Source organism: Entelurus aequoreus, linkage group LG07, assembly GCF_033978785.1.
Source record: "Entelurus aequoreus isolate RoL-2023_Sb linkage group LG07, RoL_Eaeq_v1.1, whole genome shotgun sequence".
Taxonomy (NCBI): domain Eukaryota; kingdom Metazoa; phylum Chordata; class Actinopteri; order Syngnathiformes; family Syngnathidae; genus Entelurus; species Entelurus aequoreus.
The window spans coordinates 7,340,923-7,360,193 of record NC_084737.1 but is presented as its reverse complement, the minus strand read 5'-3'; the positions used below and the strand labels follow the sequence as shown (position 1 = coordinate 7,360,193).

Below are 19,271 nucleotides of genomic sequence, written 5' to 3'. Positions count from 1 at the left end.
GCAAACACATTGTACCATTAGAACACTGGAGTGATAGTTGCTGGAAATGGGCCTCTATACACCTATGTAGATATTGCACCAAAAACCAGACATTTGCAGCTAGAATAGTCATTTACCACATTAGCAATGTATAGAGTGTATTTCTTTAAAGTTAAGACTAGTTTAAAGTTATCTTCATTGAAAAGTACAGTGCTTTTCCTTCAAAAATAAGGACATTTCAATGTGACCCCAAACTTTTGAACGGTAGTGTATATATATTTAAAATGTTCAAAAAAATACTTAAATATTCTTGAACATTTTTATTTAAAAAAAAAAAAAAAGGTTTAGAAGAAAATACATTTCCAAAAATGTTCTTGGGAAAAGCTATTTCTAGGAGGATTTTAGTATTTAGTAAAGTATTTTATTAGAAACATTAGAAGCTTTTTTGCTAAGCAATCCCTCAACCCCTAAAGATGAATAATTTAAAAAATGTGCATGGAAAAGCATTTGTAAAATGATGTTGAAAAATTTACCCCCAAAAAATCTGGTAAAATTAGTTCTTCAAAAAATGATTAAAAAAAGGATGTTTTCATGATTGTTTGATTTGAGCGTCTTCACCACAAGTCAAACATCACAAAGTCTTTATTCTTTTTCTTCTTCCGTCCTGCAGGCAAAGAAAAAATTGTAGCTTCAAAGAAGGAATTGGAGCCGACGTGCGAAGTCTTGGAGCCGCTGCACTAAAAGGTAAAACACACACCTTTTGTCTTGGCAAACATCTGCCAGCAGGGTGCCATTGAAACATTCTCCTAAGTGTTCTGGCCTGGACGACCCCCTCCCCCGCTCCTAAATGACCCATTGAGACCTAACGACGAGCAGTAATTGACCAATCAATGCCCTCGTTAGCATGCTCTGCAATAATGGCACGTTATGGACGCAATGAGCGCCAACTTAAGTCTCTTTGAGACACAAAAGGGATCAAAGGTGATGAACGTGACCCCGGGGGGTCAGCAGTCCAGCATTCGTGGGAATTTGTGACGTTTGAGAGAGAAAGTGTTGTCTTCCTCTGCACTTTCCTCTGACAATAAAGCGAGTGAGCTTTATGGTCCTAAGTCCAAACCCAAAGTCCCCCAAACAAGACACGTCCGACTCAAAACTTTGGCGGCGTGACACGCGTCGTTACGTCACACGCGGGGTCCGAGGGAAAGACTTGGTGGGAAAAAGGTGAACTTTAGTTGCAAGTTGTGCACAATGCATGCCTGTGGACCACTGCAATGTACCCCGGCGGGCAACGAGCTAAAGAACAAGGCCGCCTTCACTCGTGCTCCCTGACTCTGGTCTTAAGTCTGTGGACTTGATGCCGAACGCTTTATCTTTCATGAACAAGTATGGAAGTGTTTGGGCGGCTTTCAGGACGTAGTATTACCAAATATTTCAAAGTAAAACTTGCCTGCTGGATTATACATGTACCGTATTTTTCCGGACTATAAGGCGCACTTAAAAATCCTTTCATTTTCTCAAAACTCGACAGTGCGCCTTATATATGGTGGGCCTAATGTACGGAATAATTTTGGTTGTGCTTACCGACTTCGAAGCAATTTTATTTGGTACATGGTGAAATAAGTGTTACCAGTAGATGGCAGTCACACATAAGAGATACGTGTAAATACGTCTATTATACGTGTATAATAGACTGTATTTATATTATTCACATGTGAATAAAGTCTATTATACAGCATTATTTATGTTATTCACATGTAAATAATGCTGTATAATGGACTGTATTTATATTATTCACATGTTAATAATTCTGTATAATGGACTGTATTTATATTATTCACATGTGAATAATGCTGTATAATAGACTGTATTTATATTATTCACATGTGAATAATTCCGTATAATAGACTGTATTTATATTATTCACATGTGAATAATGCCGTATAATAGACTGTATTTATATTATTCACATGTGAATAATGCCGTATAATAGACTGCATTTATATTATTCACATGTGAATAATGCTGTATAATAGACTGTATTTATATTATTCACATGTGAATAATGCCGTATAATAGACTGTATTTATATTATTCACATGTGAATAATGCTGTATAATAGACTGTATTTATATTATTCACATGTGAATAATGCTGTATAATAGACTGTATTTATATTATTCACATGTGAATAATGCTGTATAATAGACTGTATTTATATTATTCACATGTGAATAAAGTCTATTATACAGCATTATTTATGTTATTCACATGTAAATAATGCTGTATAATGGACTGTATTTATATTATTCACATGTGAATAATGCTGTATAATAGACTGTATTTATATTATTCACATGTGAATAATGCCGTATAATAGACTGTATTTATATTATTCACATGTGAATAATGCTGTATAATAGACTGTATTTATATTATTCACATGTGAATAATGCTGTATAATAGACTGTATTTATATTATTCACATGTGAATAATGCTGTATAATAGACTGTATTTATATTATTCACATGTGAATAAAGTCTATTATACAGCATTATTTATGTTATTCACATGTAAATAATGCTGTATAATGGACTGTATTTATATTATTCACATGTGAATAATGCTGTATAATAGACTGTATTTATATTATTCACATGTGAATAATGCCGTATAATAGACTGTATTTATATTATTCACATGTGAATAATGCCGTATAATAGACTGTATTTATATTATTCACATGAAAATAATGCCGTATAATAGACTGCATTTATATTATTCACATGTGAATAATGCTGTATAATAGACTGTATTTATATTATTCACATGTGAATAATGCCGTATAATAGACTGTATTGATATTATTCACATTTGAATAATGCCGTATAATAGACTGTATTTATATTATTCACTTGTGAATAATGCTGTATAATAGACTGTATTTATGTTATTCACATGTGAATAATGCTGTATAATAGACTGTATTTATGTTATTCACATGTGAATAATGCCGTATAATAGACTGTATTTATATTATTCACATGTGAATAATGCCGTATAATAGACTGTATTTATATTATTCACATGTAAAAAATTACTTGTTGTTTATTGTGAGCGAACTGTGGTGCTGAATTTCCCCCAGGGATCAATAAAGTACTTTCTATTCTATTCTAAACTGCAATATGATGGCAGTCACACATAAGAGATACGTGTAGACTGCAATATGACTCAGGTAAACACCACCAACATTGTATATGTTCCATTGAAAATATAGAACATTACACACGGCGCTCACAAATCCATCAAAATGTTTTAGTAGGACTTTGGTAAGCTATGAAGCCACACCGCTTGATGGATTGTACTGTGCTTCAACATAGGAGTATTATTATGGTGTGTGTATAAGGTAAGACATATTATCTGGCGTTTTGTTAGTTTTCACCAAAAGCTTGCGAAATATAATTTTAAATAATTTTTGTAACATTTTACGTGTGTGAATATAAAAATATTTCAAACTAAAATGCTAGGTTGAACAAATATTTCTTTAAATTCTGCTATTTTTACTGTCTTAGATTTGATTGTAAAGCTTGTAAAAAATATTTTTAAAGAGTTTTAGTGACACAGTGTGTAAAGTTACTGAAATATTGAACAAAAATGTGGTGTGATGGGTTGAACAAATAAAATATAATGTTCTTTTTATTGGCTCAAATCGAACCAAAAGCTTGTAAAATATGCTTTTAAAGAACTTTGGTGACACATTACGTGTGTGAACGGAAATATTTCAGACTAAAAAAAAATTGTTTTAATTCTGCTATTTTTACTATCACAGATTTCACCAAAAACTTGTAAAATATAAAATAACTTTTACAACTGAAATACTCTGTCTGCTAAGTTGAATATGGAGCTTTTATTATTTTTATATTTAAATATTTAGCTATTTTCACCAGCTTAGAGTTCACCAAAAGCTCATAAAATATACTTTTAAAGAGCTGTCATGACACGTTGTGATGTACACTCAAGTACAACATAGTAGTTGTCGTTTAGATTTCATCAAAAGCTTTTAAAATATACTTTTAAAGAACTTTGGTGACATATTACGTGATGTTACTAATACATTGAAAAAGACTAAATGTCATCTGGGTTGAACAAATAGTTTTTGTTCAATATTTTGCTATTTTCACTATCCCAGCTTTGCTTGTAAAATCTACTTTTAAAGAGTTTTAGTGACACACAGCGTGTGTCTGATGGGTTGAACAAAGACTTAAAAAAAGATGTTTTTCTTCCTAGCTCAAATTTAAACAAAAGTTAGTCAAATATACAGTTAAATAACATTTTTTACCAAATTATGTCAAGTAAACTTACAAGTCAAACACTCCAGACTAAAATTGAATACGTTTTTTGTTTTGTTTTTTTAAAATTGATTTTGATGCCGTATTGAAGCTGAGATTTCACCAAAAGCTTGGAAAACATTTTTTGTGAAATTTTACGTGATGTGGACTGAAATATTTCAAACCATCTGATAAGCATTGAATAAGTACCGGTAGTTTTTTTTTATAATTTTCTGATATTAGCCAGCTCCGATTTAACCAAAAGCGTGCAATCTCTAGTTTTAAGAACTTTTATAACATATAATGCAGCAATATTAGTATATTGAAAAAAACCTTAATATATTTTTAATATTCTGCTAATTTCACTTAAATTTTAAAGCGTTTGAATGACACAGTGTGATGTTACGGAAATATTGAAGACAAAATGTCATCAGACGTGTTGAACAAATACTTTTTTATTGTTATTTTTATTAACCAAAATATTGTAAAACACGCTTTAAGAACTTTTAAGAGATTATGTAAAGTCAACCTAAAATACTCCAAACTAAAATGTCATCTGATAGGTTGTGTATTTTTTGAGCTTTCGATTGTCACCAATTTAGATTTGACTAAAAGCTTGTGAAATTTACTTTAAAAAAAACAAAAACCTTTCATGACGCAAACTCTTCAGATTTGATGTGGTCTGCAAGATTGAATAAGTAGTTGTTTTTTTTAAAGTATTAAACGGACATATTTCAAACAAATGTCATCGGACATGAATCCGCTCAGATTCAACAAAAGCTTGTAAAATATACTTTTAAAGAACTTTGGTGACATATTCCGTGATGTTACTAATATTGAAAACCACTAAATGTCATCTGGCTTCAACAAATAGTTTTTGTTCAATATTTTGCTATTTTTAATATCTCAGCTTTGCTTGTAAAATCTACTTTTAAAGAGTTTTCGTGACACACAGCGTGTCGTTACCAAAATATTTAAAGTCTGATGGGTTGAACAAATACTTAAAAAAATATATCCTGTTCTTCTTACTAGCTCAAATTGAACCAAAAGTTAGTAAAATATACTGTTAAAGAACTTTTATGACCTATTTGTCAAGTAAACTTACATATTCCAAACTAAAATATTGTCTGCTGGGTTGATGTAGGTTTAGTTTATTTATTTATATTTGACTATTTTCACCAGCTCAAAGGTCACCAAAAGCTTGTAAAATATACCTTTGAAGAACTTTTGTGACGCAAACTCAAAACACTCCAGGCTAAAATGTGGTCTGCAAGATTGAATAGGTTTTTTTTAAATAGATGTTAATACAGTATTTGAGCTAAAATTTCCCCAAACGCTTGTAAAATATATTTTTTAAAGAATTTTTGTGATGTGCACTGAAATATTTCAAACAAAATGTCATCTGATAGGTTGAATAAGTCTTTTTTTTTAAATATTCTGATATTAGCCAGCTCCGATTTAACCAAAAACGTGCAATCTCTAGTTTTAGGAACTTTTGTAACATATAATGTAACAATACTAATATATGTTTAAATATTCTGATATTTTCACTTACGTTTTAAAGCGTTTGAGTGACCCATTGAAGAAAAAATGTCATCTGTGTTGAACAAATACTTTTTTGAATGTTAGTTTTACTAACCAAAAGCTGGTAAAATAGACTTTAAGAACTTTTAAGACATTATGTAAAGTCAACCTAAAACTAAAATGTCATCTGATAGGTTGTGTAGTTTTTAGATTAAAATGTTCACCAATTTAGATTTCACTAAAAGCTTGTAAAATTAACTAAAGAAAAAACCCTTTCATGACGCAAACTCTTCAAATTTTATGTGGTCTGCAAGATTGAATTTGTTTTTTTGTTTTTTTTTAAAGTATTAAACGGAAATATTTCAAACCAAAATGTCATCTGATAGGTTGAAAAAGTAGTTTTTTTTTAAAATTTTCTGATATTAGCCAGCTCCGATTTAACCAAAAGCGTGTTTTAAGTTTTAAGAACTTTTGTAACATATAATGTAGCAATATTAATATATTGAAAAAAAAAACCTAATATATTTTTAATTTTCTACTATTTTCACTTAAATTTTAAAGCGGTTGAATTACTTTTTTTTTTTTTTTTTTACAAAAAGCTTGTAAAATTCACTTAAAAAAAACAACTTTCATGACGCAAACTTCAGATTTGATGTGGTCTGCAAGATTCAATAAGTAGTTTATTTTTTATTTTTTTAAGTATTAAACGGAAATATTTCAAACAAATGTAATCGGACATGAATCAGCTCAGATTCAACAAAAACTTGTAAAATATACTTTTAAAGAACTTTGGTGTGTTCTATGTAAGATATTTTTGGTGGAGATTGGTGTTGTGTATTTACCAGCTCAAACAAAAGCTTGTCAAGTCAACTTTTAAAGAACATTTTAAAAAAAAAAGGGCGGTAGAAAATGTTCCTGGCAAACAAAGAGCTGGGGGTCGTAAAAATGGAAAACATTGTTTTAATTTTTTGCAACAGTCTCTTTGGCAGGAAGTAGAAAGCGATTCATCAAACTAACAAAAGGCAACATGCAGTAAAAAAAACATGAATCCTTCATTCTGAACAAGAAACGTTGAAATAAATAAATAACTTAAAACCAGGAAGTTAAAGTTCTGTACAGCCACCCAACGAAAAATCAGCCTCTTTGACAGTCTGGACAGGAAGTGAGGTCACAGTTTGCTCTCCTCCTCCTCCAGCGGCCTGTTCAAGCCCGGGATGAACTGGAGGAGGCGCCTGCGGAAGCTTCTGTGTTTCCTCTGCAGCGAGCTGAAGCCTGACGATTTGTTGTTGATGTTGTCGGCGGCGGGCGAAGGTTGGCGCATGTAACTGCGCGTGCTGGCGCTGCGGCTCAGCTGCGTCTTGGCCGACGTGAAGAGCTCGCTGGCGGGCCGCAGGCGCTGCTTCCTCGCCGCCGCCGGCTTGTGTCCGTCGGCCTCGTCCGGGTCGCCCGTCGCGCGGTACAAGCACGTCTGGTAGAGCGGGTCGTCCTCGGTGGCCGTGCTGAGGACGCTGGCGCTGCTCCCCGTGCTGCCGCTGCAGAGCGGCGAGTGGCGGGCGGCGGGGCTGGGGGCGCCCAGGCTGCCGTACACGCCCGCAGACTCCAGGGACTCGTACACGGCGCCGTCGCACATCACGATGCCTGCGACACAAGACGTGTTGTTACAGCCACTTGGTCAATTGTCCGCGACTTGTGGGGAAACACCCACGTCATTTTGTCCGTCAAACATTTAAAGGCCTACTGAAAGCCGCTACTAGCGACCACGCAGTCTGATAGTTTATATATCAATGATGAAATCTTAACATTGCAACACATGCCAATACGGCCGGGTTAACTTATAAAGTGACATTTTAAATTTCCCGCTAAACTTCTGGTTGAAAACGCCTTTGGATGATGACGTATGCGCGTGACGTAGCCAGTGAAACAGAAATATCGGTACCCCATTGAAAACAATACAAAATAGCTCTGTTTTCATCTCATTATTCCACAGTATTCTGGACATCTGTGTTGGTGAATCTTTTGCAATTTGTTTAATGAACAATGGAGACTGCAAAGAAGAAAGCTGTAGGTGGGATCGGTGTATTAGCGGCTGGCTGCAGCAACACAACCAGGAGGACTTCCTTGGATAGCCGAAGCTAGCCGCCGACCGCACGGATGATCGGGTGAAGTCCTTCGTCGCGCCGTCGATCGCTGGAACGCAGGTGAGCACGGGTGTTGATGAGCAGATGAGGGCTGGCTGGCGTAGGTGGAGCGCTAATGTTTTATCATAGCTCTGTGAGGTCCCGTTATACTAAGTTAGCTTCAATGGCGTCGTTAGCAACATCATTTTTAAGCTTCGCCAAGCTGGAAAGCATTAACCGTGTAGTTACATGTCCATGGTTTAATAGTATTGTTGATTTTCTGTCTATCCTTCCAGTCAGGGGTTTGTTTATTTTGTTTCTAGATGCAGTTAAGCACGATGCTATCACGTTAGCTCCGTAGCTAAAGTGTTTCGTTGATGTATTGTCATGGAGATAAAAGTCACTGTGAATGTCCATTTCGCGTTCTCGACTCTCATTTTCAAGAGGATATAGTATCAGAGTTGGTTTAAAATACAAATCCGTGATCCACAATAGAAAAAGGAGAGAGTGTGGAATCCAATGAGCCAGCTTGTACCTAAGTAACGGTCAGAGCCAAAAAAGATGCGTCCTGCACTGCATTCTAGTCCTTAACTCTAATGTTCCTCATCCACAAATCGTTCATTCTCGCTCAAATTAATGGGGTAATCGTCGCTTTCTCGGTCCGAATCACTCTAGCTGCATTGAAAACAATAGGAAAATATGAGGAGATGATCAACTGACTACGTCACGCTACTTCCGGTACAGGCAAAGCTTTTTTTTTTATCAGCGACCAAAAGTTGCGAACTTTATCGTCGTTGTTCTATACTAAATCCTTTCAGCAAAAATATGGCAATATTGCGAAATGATCAAGTATGACACATAGAATGGATCTGCTATCCCCGTTTAAATTTAAAAAATTCAGTTCAGTAGGCCATTAAGTTAGTAACTCTGGAAGTTGTCTTTACTGCTTTGAAATACATTCCCATGTTTTCAAAACAAAATAATTCAAATAGAAATACAAATCATGAGGACATTATTACGATTACGCATTCATTGAACACTATAAATTCTGATGTTTTCAAAACAAAATAATTCAATGTCTAAGATCATATCTTAAGATATCTTACGAAACTAAAATGACTTCTAAAAACACGTACGTCAAATTCACGTTTGTTGAAGAACAAAATGTCTACCGGTCGTGTACGTCGTCTAAGTTTACTAGAATAGAATTGGCTTTGACGCGTACGAAAATGTGTACGTTAGGTTTGTCCGATATTAAAAAATCTGATTCTCACACAAATCCGTACATTAAGTCAATTCAAGACTAAAATGTTTACGAAAACCAGTTTTAAAAATACAAATCATGAGGACTTGATTATTACGATTACACATTCATTGAAGACAATAAATTCCGATCTTTTCAAATGACCAGATATTGGATCTCTTACAAAACTAAAATTACTTCTAAAAACACATACGTCGCAGTGTTTCCCACACATTCATTTATTTGTGGCGGCCCGCCACGAAAGAATTAAGGCCGCCACAAATAGATTTTTTTCTTTTTTTCTTTTTTATTTATTTTATTTTATTTATTTTTTTTGTCCTGTCCAGCTTCTCAGGCAAATCATATAGTTGATGTAGATGCCCATATCGGCTGTTCAGATTTACTTTACAAAAGAGAAGTGTAGGATAAAGATTTTTGGAGCTCTTTGTTCAGTGGATCAGATGTTTGATGAAGCTTTGTGTCTATCTACCACCACTACTGTTTTCTGTTTATTTGTTACTGACTGTGGCAGGACACTTCTGCCTCTGTTTCACTTTATGTTGCTGGTAAATAATATGGTTGTAGTAGTAGGCTAAAGTTAAATTATTTAGTATGCACTAATTAAAGGGGCAGAGCTTTAAGAGACATTTTAGCTTTTATATTTTTATAAGATATATTTTTTGTAAGAACCACAATTAATAAATATATTTCAGTGAATAACTTATTGTTCAAATCTGTATATAAATATGTACATAAAGTGTTGTAATTATATTGTAAAATGGATGGATGGACGTTTAAAACAAAACTGTTATTAATTAGTAAGTATACATTTTTTGAGCCTTTTTAGAGAATATCATTGTAGTAAATTACGCAAATTACTCGATGATGTCATGGTGACCACGCCCATAGCCACGCCCCCACCACCACAGGTATCTTGGCAGTTTATGGGAAACACTGCGTCGCTTCACGTTTGTTGAAGAACAAAATGTCTACCATGCTTGAGATCACGTACGTCGTCTACGTTTACTGAAATATAATTGGCTTTGACGTGTATGAAAATATGCATCCGATGTTTTCAAAAACAAGACGATTCGATGTCCATGAAAGATCGTATCTTTTAAGATACCTTGAAAAACTAAAATTACTAAAAACACGTGCAGTACGTCAATTCACGTTTGTTTAAGAACAAAATGTCTACCATGCTTGAGGTCGTGTACGTCGTCTACGTTTACTAGAATAGAATTGGCTTGGACGTGTACGAAAATGTGTACGTTAGGTTTGTCCGATATTAAAAAGTCGGATACTCACACAAATACGTACATTAAGTCAATTCAAGACTAAAACATTTACGAAAACAAGTTTTAAAAATACAAATCATGAGGACTTGATTATTACGATTACGCATTCATTGAAGACTATAACTTCCGATCTTTTCAAATGACCAGATCTTAGATATCTTACGAAACAAAAATTACTTCTAAAAACACGTACGCTAATTCACGTTTGTTGAAGAACAAAATGTTTACCATGCTTGAGGTCGTGTACGTCAGCTACGTTTACTAGAATAGAATTGGCTTGGACGTGTACGAAGAAGTGTACGTTAGGTTTGTTAGATGTTAAAAAGTGTGATTCTTACACAAATACGTACATTAAGTCAATTCAAGACTAAAACGTTTACGAAAACAAGTTTTAAAAATACAAATCACGAGGACTTGATTATTACGATTATGCATTCATTGAAGACTATAAATTCTGATCTTTTCAAATGACCAGATCTTAAATCTCTTACGGAACTAAAATTACTTCTAAAAACACGTACGTTGTCTAAGTTTACTAGAATAGAATTGGCTTTGACGCGTACGGAAATGTGTATCTGATGTTTTCAAAACAAGATGATTCGATGTCCATGAAAGATCGTATCTTTTAAGATATCTTGCAAAACTAAAATGACTAAAAACACGTGCAGTATGTCAATTCACGTTTGTCGAAGAACAAAATGTCTACCATGCTTGAGGTCATCTACGTTTACTAGAATAGAATTGGCTTGGACGTGTACGAAAATGTGTACGTTAGGTTTGTCCGATATTAAAAAGTCGGATTCTCACACAAATACGTACATTAAGTCAATTCAAGACTAAAACATTTACGAAAACAAGTTTTAAAAATACAAATCATGAGGACTTGATTATTACGATTACGCATTCATTGAAGACTATAACTTCCGACTTTTCAAATGACCAGATCTTAGATATCTTACGAAACAAAAATTACTTCTAAAAACACGTACGCTAATTCACGTTTGTTGAAGAACAAAATGTCTACCATGCTTGAGGTCGTCTACATTTACTAGAATAGAATTGGCTTGGACGTGTACGAAGAAGTGTACGTTAGGTTTGTTGGATGTTAAAAAGTGTGATTCTTACACAAATACGTACATTAAGTCAATTCAAGACTAAAACGTTTACGAAAACAAGTTTTAAAAATACAAATCATGAGGACTTGATTATTACAATTATGCATTCATTGAAGACTATAAATTCCGATCTTTTCAAATGACTAGATCCTAGATATCTTACGAAACTAAAATTACTTCTAAAAACACGTACGTCGCTTCACGTTTGTTGAAGAACAAAATGTCTACCATGCTTGAGGTGGTCTACTTTTACTAGAATAGAATTGGCTTGGACGTGTACGAAAATGTGTATGTTAGATTTGTCCGATATTAAAAAGTCTGATGAACAGTTTAAGTTCGTGAAGACAAGCCGTATTAAATGTTTATAAAAACAGTGACATTACATCGACTTTTGTTGTGTTAAACTTTTAAGAAAATGGTTACATTAATGTGTTACAGACATTAAATCGTGTTAAAAAAACAGTTACATTTGTTGCCTCGAAAACTAAAAATGGTCCATTTGAGACAAAATTTTTACACAAACATGTACGTTAGTTTAGGAAAAAACTCATAATTGGTTAGATTTTTAAAAAAAAAGAAAACTTAGGTTATTTTTATTTAAAAGGACCTAAACAAAGTTGGCTGATTACAAGAACTTTTTGATGACATCCCGTACGTTAGTGTCTTAAAAATGGCCGTCAATGTTTACATTGTGTTTGCTCAAGCGTGTTCGTCCTAAATTGTCTTCTAAAAAGTAAGTGGGACAAACAGGAAGTGACTTACCGTGAACGAGCCTCTGTTCCTGCACCATCAGCGAGCGATACTCGTCCCACTTCTCATGGAGGGTTTGCTGCATAAAGACAGGTGGGAGTTAGTACTTGGGGTCATGAGTGGACAGGATAGAGCAGTGTTTTTCCAACCACTGTGCCGCGGCCGTGAGATATTGTCTGCTGTGCCGTGGGAAATTATGCAACTTCGCCTAATTGGTCCAAAAAATATTTTTTGCAAATCAATAATTATAATAATGTGCCGTTGTCTAGTGCAGTGTTTTTCAGCCTTTTTTGGTATGTAAAAGGTATGTACCAAAAATGGACAAAAGGCAAGTCCCGCTAGGTCAGGGGTGTCCAAACTTTTTCCACTGAGGGCCGCACACTGAAAAATCAAAGCAAGCAGGGGCCATTTTGATATTTTTTATTTAAAAAACCAATACGATATATGTATAACAAATATACATTTAGGCCTCCACTCAGGCTTGATCCTGGGGACCCCAAAGGGTTTTGGTCCAAAAAATATAAAAAATGTGTCATTATTCAGTATTATTATTTGTATTATTATTCAAGTTTTAAATCTCTAGATAAACATTAGGTCTATCTGTCAATATAACATTTTTAAAGATTTAAGTTGTATGCTCTTTTTGTCAAAGAAAACCCAGTTTTTCATGGAAAAAACACAAAATATGCAATATTTTCACCCAATAAATATTTTTACCGGAATATTTGACATTATATAATAATTGGAGCCTTAAAAAGGTCAATAACTCATTATTGTTTTTTGAGCAATGACACTTAAAAACAAATCACACTAACATTATTGGGGATCCAAAAGGTTAAAGTGTTAAAAAATAAATTATAAATTTTTTTTACTGTTTACTTTTAACACAATAATCTCAACTTCAGATCTATCCGTCAATTATAAATGTTATTGTTTATGTTTTTTGTCTGTTCGTTTGAGGCCCTTCTTTAAAAAAAGACAGCTCAATTTTTTATATGGCAAACACAAAATATGCAACATTTTCCCCAAAAAATATCTGAAAGTGGAATATTTAATGTGACGTAATTGGAGCCTCGAATAGGTCAATAATTCATAATGACATTGATTTTGATTCATTATTATTTTTTGATGAAAGAAACAGCCTGCATGGCAGTTTTGTGTTATTAGAGTAAACATTGCAACATTTTCTTGTTACATTTCAACTGTCTGCTCTTTTATACAATTTTTTATATTTTTAATTTTTTCCAATCGTATTTTTAAAATGTGCCGTGGGGCCGATAAAAAATTACCTGCGGGCCGCAAATGGCCGCACTTTGGACACCCCTGCGCTAGGTAAAGGCACTGAAACATAGGAATGGCTATGCAAAACAAAAGTAAAACTGACCTGGCTACAAAGTAAACAAAAACAGAATGCTGGACGACAGCAAAAACTTACAGCGTGTGGAGCGGAGACGGCGTCCACAAAGTACGTCCGTACATGACATGACAATCAACAATGTCCCCACAAAGAAGGATAGCGAACGCACAACTTGAATAGTCTTGATTGCGACAACAAAGCAGGTGCGGGGAATAGCGCTCATAGGAAGGCGTGAAGCTGCTACAGGAGAACACCAACAAAACAGGAAGGGTCACCAAAATAACAGCGCAAGACAGAAACTAAAGCACTACACACAGGAAACAACAACAAACTCAAAATAAGGCACGACAATCTGGTGGAGTTTCATTTTTTAACCTTTTCTGCTGGTGGTGTGCCTCCATATTTTGTTATGAAAAAACTGTGCCTTGGCTCAAAAAAGGTTGCCTAAGACTGGGATAGAACACTTCCATGACATCTTGTCACTAATGGCTGCTGCTACATTGTGAAGTGGGGGATTAGCGGCACAGCTGCTCACGGCTTTTGGGGAGAGAAAATCTTGCCGGGAGACGGGAATGTGACAAAGTCTGGCCACGACAGGTGTGAGTGACAGGTGTGTGTGTGTGTGTGTGTGTGTGTGTACCTTCAGATACTGCAGTCGCGCCTCCAGCTCGGCTTTGCGGATGAGGTCGCTATAAATGGTCTCCAGCCTGGTTGGGAGAGGAAATGAGCAAGGTTTAAACAGGAAGTGCTTCTCAAACCTCCAGCAAAGAACATTTAACCTATGATCTTTTAATAATTGTACTTTTCACCTTTGACTTTAACAGGTAAAGACACGCCCCCTCACATCACCCACCTTAGAAAAGGACCGCCCCCTTTTGTGACGACTGTAGTTCTATTTGAAGCTCTAAAGAGTTTGTAAAAGGTGAATTTCTTCTAACAGTTTTTCGAATATTTTTTGACAAATTGTAAAAAGATGTAAACAAACTTTGTATTTATTTGTAGCAAATGTAGAAACATTGCAAAAATACATTTACTGTAATGTTGACAATTATGATGTTAATGACAAAAATGATCAAATATAGTACTTTAAATAGGATGTAAATAGAAGTGCATGAAACATGTTAATGACAAAAATGATCAAATATGGTACATTAAATGTACATTAAATAAGTACATGAAATATGTGAATATGAACAAAGATGATCAAATATGGTACATTAAATAGGATGTAAATAGAAGTACATGAAATATGATGTTAATATGACAAAGATGATCAAATATGTTACATTAAATAGGATGTAAATAGTAGTGGATGAAATATGATGACAAAGATGATCAAATATGGTACATTAAATGTACATTAAATAGGATGTAAATAGTAGTACATGAAATATGTGAATATGACAAAAATGATCAAATATGGTAGATTAAATGTACATTAAATAGGATGTAAATAAAAGTACATTAAATATATGATGTTAATATGACAAATGATCAAATATGGTACATTAAATAGGCTGTAAATAGAAGTGGATGAAATATGATAATGACAAAGATGATCAAATATGGTACATTAAATAGGATGTAAATAGAAGTGCATGAAATATGATATGACAAAAATGGTACATTAAATGTACATTAAATAGGATGTAAATAGTAGTACATGAAATATGTGAATATGACAAAGATGATCAAATATGGTACATTAAATGTACATTAAATAGGATGTACAAGAAATATGATGATAATATGACAAAAATGATCAAATATGGTACATTAAATAGGATGTAAATAGAAGTGGATGAAATATGATGACGACAAAGATGATTAAATATGGTACATTAAATGTACATTAAATAGGATGTAAATAGAAGTGCATGAAATATGATGACGACAAAGATGATCAAATATGGTACATTAAATAGGATGTAAATAGAAGTGGATGAAATATGATGACGACAAAGATGATCAAATATGGTACATTAAATGTACATTAAATAGGATGTAAATAGAAGTGCATGAAATATGATGACGACAAAGATGATCAAATATGGTACATTAAATAGGATTTAAATAGAAGTGGATGAAATATGATGACGACAAAGATGATCAAATATGGTACATTAAATGTACATTAAATAGGATGTAAATAGAAGTGCATGAAATATGATGACGACAAAGATGATCAAATATGGTACATTAAATGTACATTAAATAGGATGTAAATAGAAGTGCATGAAATATATGACAAAAATGGTACATTAAATAGGATGTACATAAAAGTACATGAAATATGATGTTAATATGACAAAAATTATCAAATATAGTACGGTACATTAAATAGGATGTAAATGGAAGTGCATGAAATATGATCTAATATGGTACATTAAATGTACATTAAATAGGATGTACATGAAATATGATGTTAATATGACAAAAATGATCAAATATGGTACATTAAATAGGATGTAAATAGAAGTGGATGAAATATGATGACGACAAAGATGATCAAATATGGTACATTAAATGTACATTAAATAGGATGTAAATAGAAGTGCATGAAATATGATGACGACAAAGATGATCAAATATGGTACATTAAATGTACATTAAATAGGATGTAAATAGAAGTGCATGAAATATGATGACGACAAAGATGATCAAATATGGTACATTAAATATGATGTAAATAGAAGTGGATGAAATATGATGACGACAAAGATGATCAAATATGGTACATTAAATAGGATGTAAATAGAAGTGCATGAAATATGATGACGACAAAGATGATCAAATATGGTACATTAAATGTACATTAAATAGGATGTAAATAGAAGTGCATGAAATACGATATGACAAAAATGGTACATTAAATGTACATTAAATAGGATGTACATAAAAGTACATGAAATATGATGTTAATATGACAAAAATTATCAAATATAGTACGGTACATTAAATAGGATGTAAATAGAAGTGCATGAAATATGATGATGACAAAGATGATCAAATATGGTACATTAAATCTACATTAAATAGGATGTAAATAGAAGTGCATGAAATATGATATGACAAAAATGGTACATTAAATGTACATTAAATAGGATGTACATAAAAGTACATGAAATATGATGTTAATGACAAAAATTATCAAATATAGTACGGTACATTAAATAGGATGTAAATAGAAGTGCATGAAATATGATGATGACAAAGATGATCTAATATGGTACATTAAATAGGATGTAAATAGAAGTACATGAAATATGATGTTAATATGACAAAGATGATCAAATACGTTACATTAAATAGGATGTAAATAGAAGTGGATGAAATATGATGAAGATGATCAAATACGTTACATTAAATAGGATGTAAATAGAAGTGGATGAAATAGGATGACAAAGATGATCAAATATGTTACATTAAATAGGATGTAAATAGAAGTGGATGAAATATGATGTTAATATGACAAAGATGATCAAATATGTTACATTAAATAGGATGTAAATAGAAGTGCATGAAATATGATAATGACAAAGATGATCAAATATGGTACATTAAATAGGATGTAAATAGAAGTACATGGAATATGATGTGAATAATAGATATGTAAATATGGTACATTTAAATAAAATGTGTAATAAACTATAATGTGAATATATTATGATATACAATGTGATGTAAAAATGGAACACTGATGTAATATGGTACTCAAAATAAGCTGTATGATCAAACACGATGTAAATATGGTTCTTCTGCCCTTTATTTTCTTGATGCCTTTATTTTGACATGCGCTGTGACATTGTGTGGAATGCACTTTTGTATGCATGCAGTACGTGCTTTTATTTTGACAGGACAACGTCGTCAAAGAGCCAGAGAGTCTTGTTACAAAATTGACTTTCAAGAGCCAGGTGGCTGGAAATCAGTAACATTTTTCATTTCAATCTTGAAGTTTGTAAACTTTCATTTTATTCACAATTACTTCATATTTTGTGCCTTTGAGGAGCCTCAGAATAATTCCATGCTTGTATATAAGGGTGTCTAATATATGTATTCTTTACTTTTAATTTGTAAAGTGTTCAAGCACTTCCTGACTCCCGTATTGAGTTTGGCTTGCAGTCACACATTACATTTGTGATGAAATATGGTACATTATTTATGGTTATGATCAAATGCCATGTAAATATGGTACATTTAGAACAGGGGTAACCAACGCGGTGCCCGCGGGCACCAGGTAGCCCGTAAGGACCAGATGAGTAGCCCGCTGGCCTGTTCTAAAAATAGCTCAAATAGCAGCACTTACCAGTGAGCTGCCTCTATTTATAAATTTTATTTATTTACTAGCAAGCTGGTCTCGCTTTGCTCTACATTTTTAATTCTAAGAGAGACAAAACTCAAATAGAATTTGAAAATCCAAGAAAATATTTTAAAGACTTGGTCTTCACTTGTTTAAATAAATTCTTTTTTTTTTTTTACTTTGCTTCTTATAACTTTCAGAAAGACAATTTTAGAGAAAAAATACAACCTTAAAAATTATTTTAGGATTTTTAAACACATATACCTTTTTACCTTTTAAATTCCTTCCTCTTCTTTCCTGACAATTTAAATCAATGTTCAAGTAATTATTTTTTTTTATTGTAAAGAATAATAAATACATTTTAATTTAATTCTTCAATTTAGCTTGTTTTTTCGACGAAGAATATTTGTGAAATATTTCTTCAAACTTATTATGATAAAAATTCAAAAAAATTATTCTGGCAAATCTAGAAAATCTGTAGAATCAAATTTAAATCTTATTTCAAAGTATTTTGAATTTCTTTTAAAATTTTTGTTCTGGAAAATCTAGAAGAAATAATGATTTGTTAGAAATATAGCTTGGTCCAATTTGTTATATATTCTAACAAAGTGCAGATTGGATTTTAACCTATTTAAAACATGTCATCAAAATTCTAAAATTAATTTTAATCAGGAAAAATTACTAATGATGTTCCATAAATTATTTTTTAAATGTTTTCAAAAAGATTCGAATTAGCTAGTTTTTCTCTTCTTTTTTTCGGTTGAATTTTGAATTTTAAAGAGTCGAAATTGTCATTTTTTTTTCGTGTTTTCTCCTCTTTTAAACCGTTCAATTAAGTGTAAATATCATTAATTATTAATAATAACATAGAGTTAAAGGTAAATTGAGCAAATTGGCTATTTCTGGCAATTTATTTAAGTGTGTATCAAACTGGTAGCCCGTCGCATTAATCAGTACCCAAGAAGTAGCTCTTGCTTTCAAAAAGGTTGCTGACCCCTGATTTAGAATATAAAATGGTCCTTTAAATAAGAGGATCAAATATAATGTGAATAATATACATTATATACATGTAAAATTGTACTTTTAAACAATATGTGATCAAATATGATACATTTGATATATGATATAAAATGGTCCTTTAAATAAGATGATCAAATATGATGTAAATATGGTACATTTATGACAAATGGAACAATATATGTTATTAAATGGTACTTCAAATCAAACATGGTGGTGATACATGAAGAAATATAATGTGGTAC

At 32.8% G+C, this 19,271-nt stretch overlaps 1 protein-coding gene and 1 long non-coding RNA gene across 7 annotated transcripts in view; one reads left to right on the top strand and one right to left on the bottom strand.

Moving 5' to 3' along the window:
• LOC133653338 (uncharacterized) overlaps positions 1-19,271 on the top strand; it is a 45,160-nt gene that overhangs the window by 18,029 nt on the left and 7,860 nt on the right. For all 6 annotated transcript variants that reach the window (XR_009826707.1, XR_009826706.1, XR_009826705.1 and 3 more), the window contains 4 exons: positions 650-723; positions 7,817-8,027; positions 14,356-14,441; positions 14,534-14,631. This is a non-coding gene — a long non-coding RNA (uncharacterized LOC133653338). The remainder of the gene's footprint in view (positions 1-649; positions 724-7,816; positions 8,028-14,355; positions 14,442-14,533; positions 14,632-19,271) is intronic.
• tamalin (trafficking regulator and scaffold protein tamalin) overlaps positions 6,560-19,271 on the bottom strand; it is a 36,444-nt gene continuing 23,732 nt past the window's right edge. The window contains exons 6-8 of the mRNA XM_062052510.1: positions 14,350-14,416; positions 12,365-12,431; positions 6,560-7,467 (exon numbers count right to left, since the gene is read on the bottom strand). Of these exons, the coding sequence (XP_061908494.1) occupies positions 6,998-7,467; positions 12,365-12,431; positions 14,350-14,416 (604 nt within the window). The 3' untranslated portion in view covers positions 6,560-6,997. The remainder of the gene's footprint in view (positions 7,468-12,364; positions 12,432-14,349; positions 14,417-19,271) is intronic.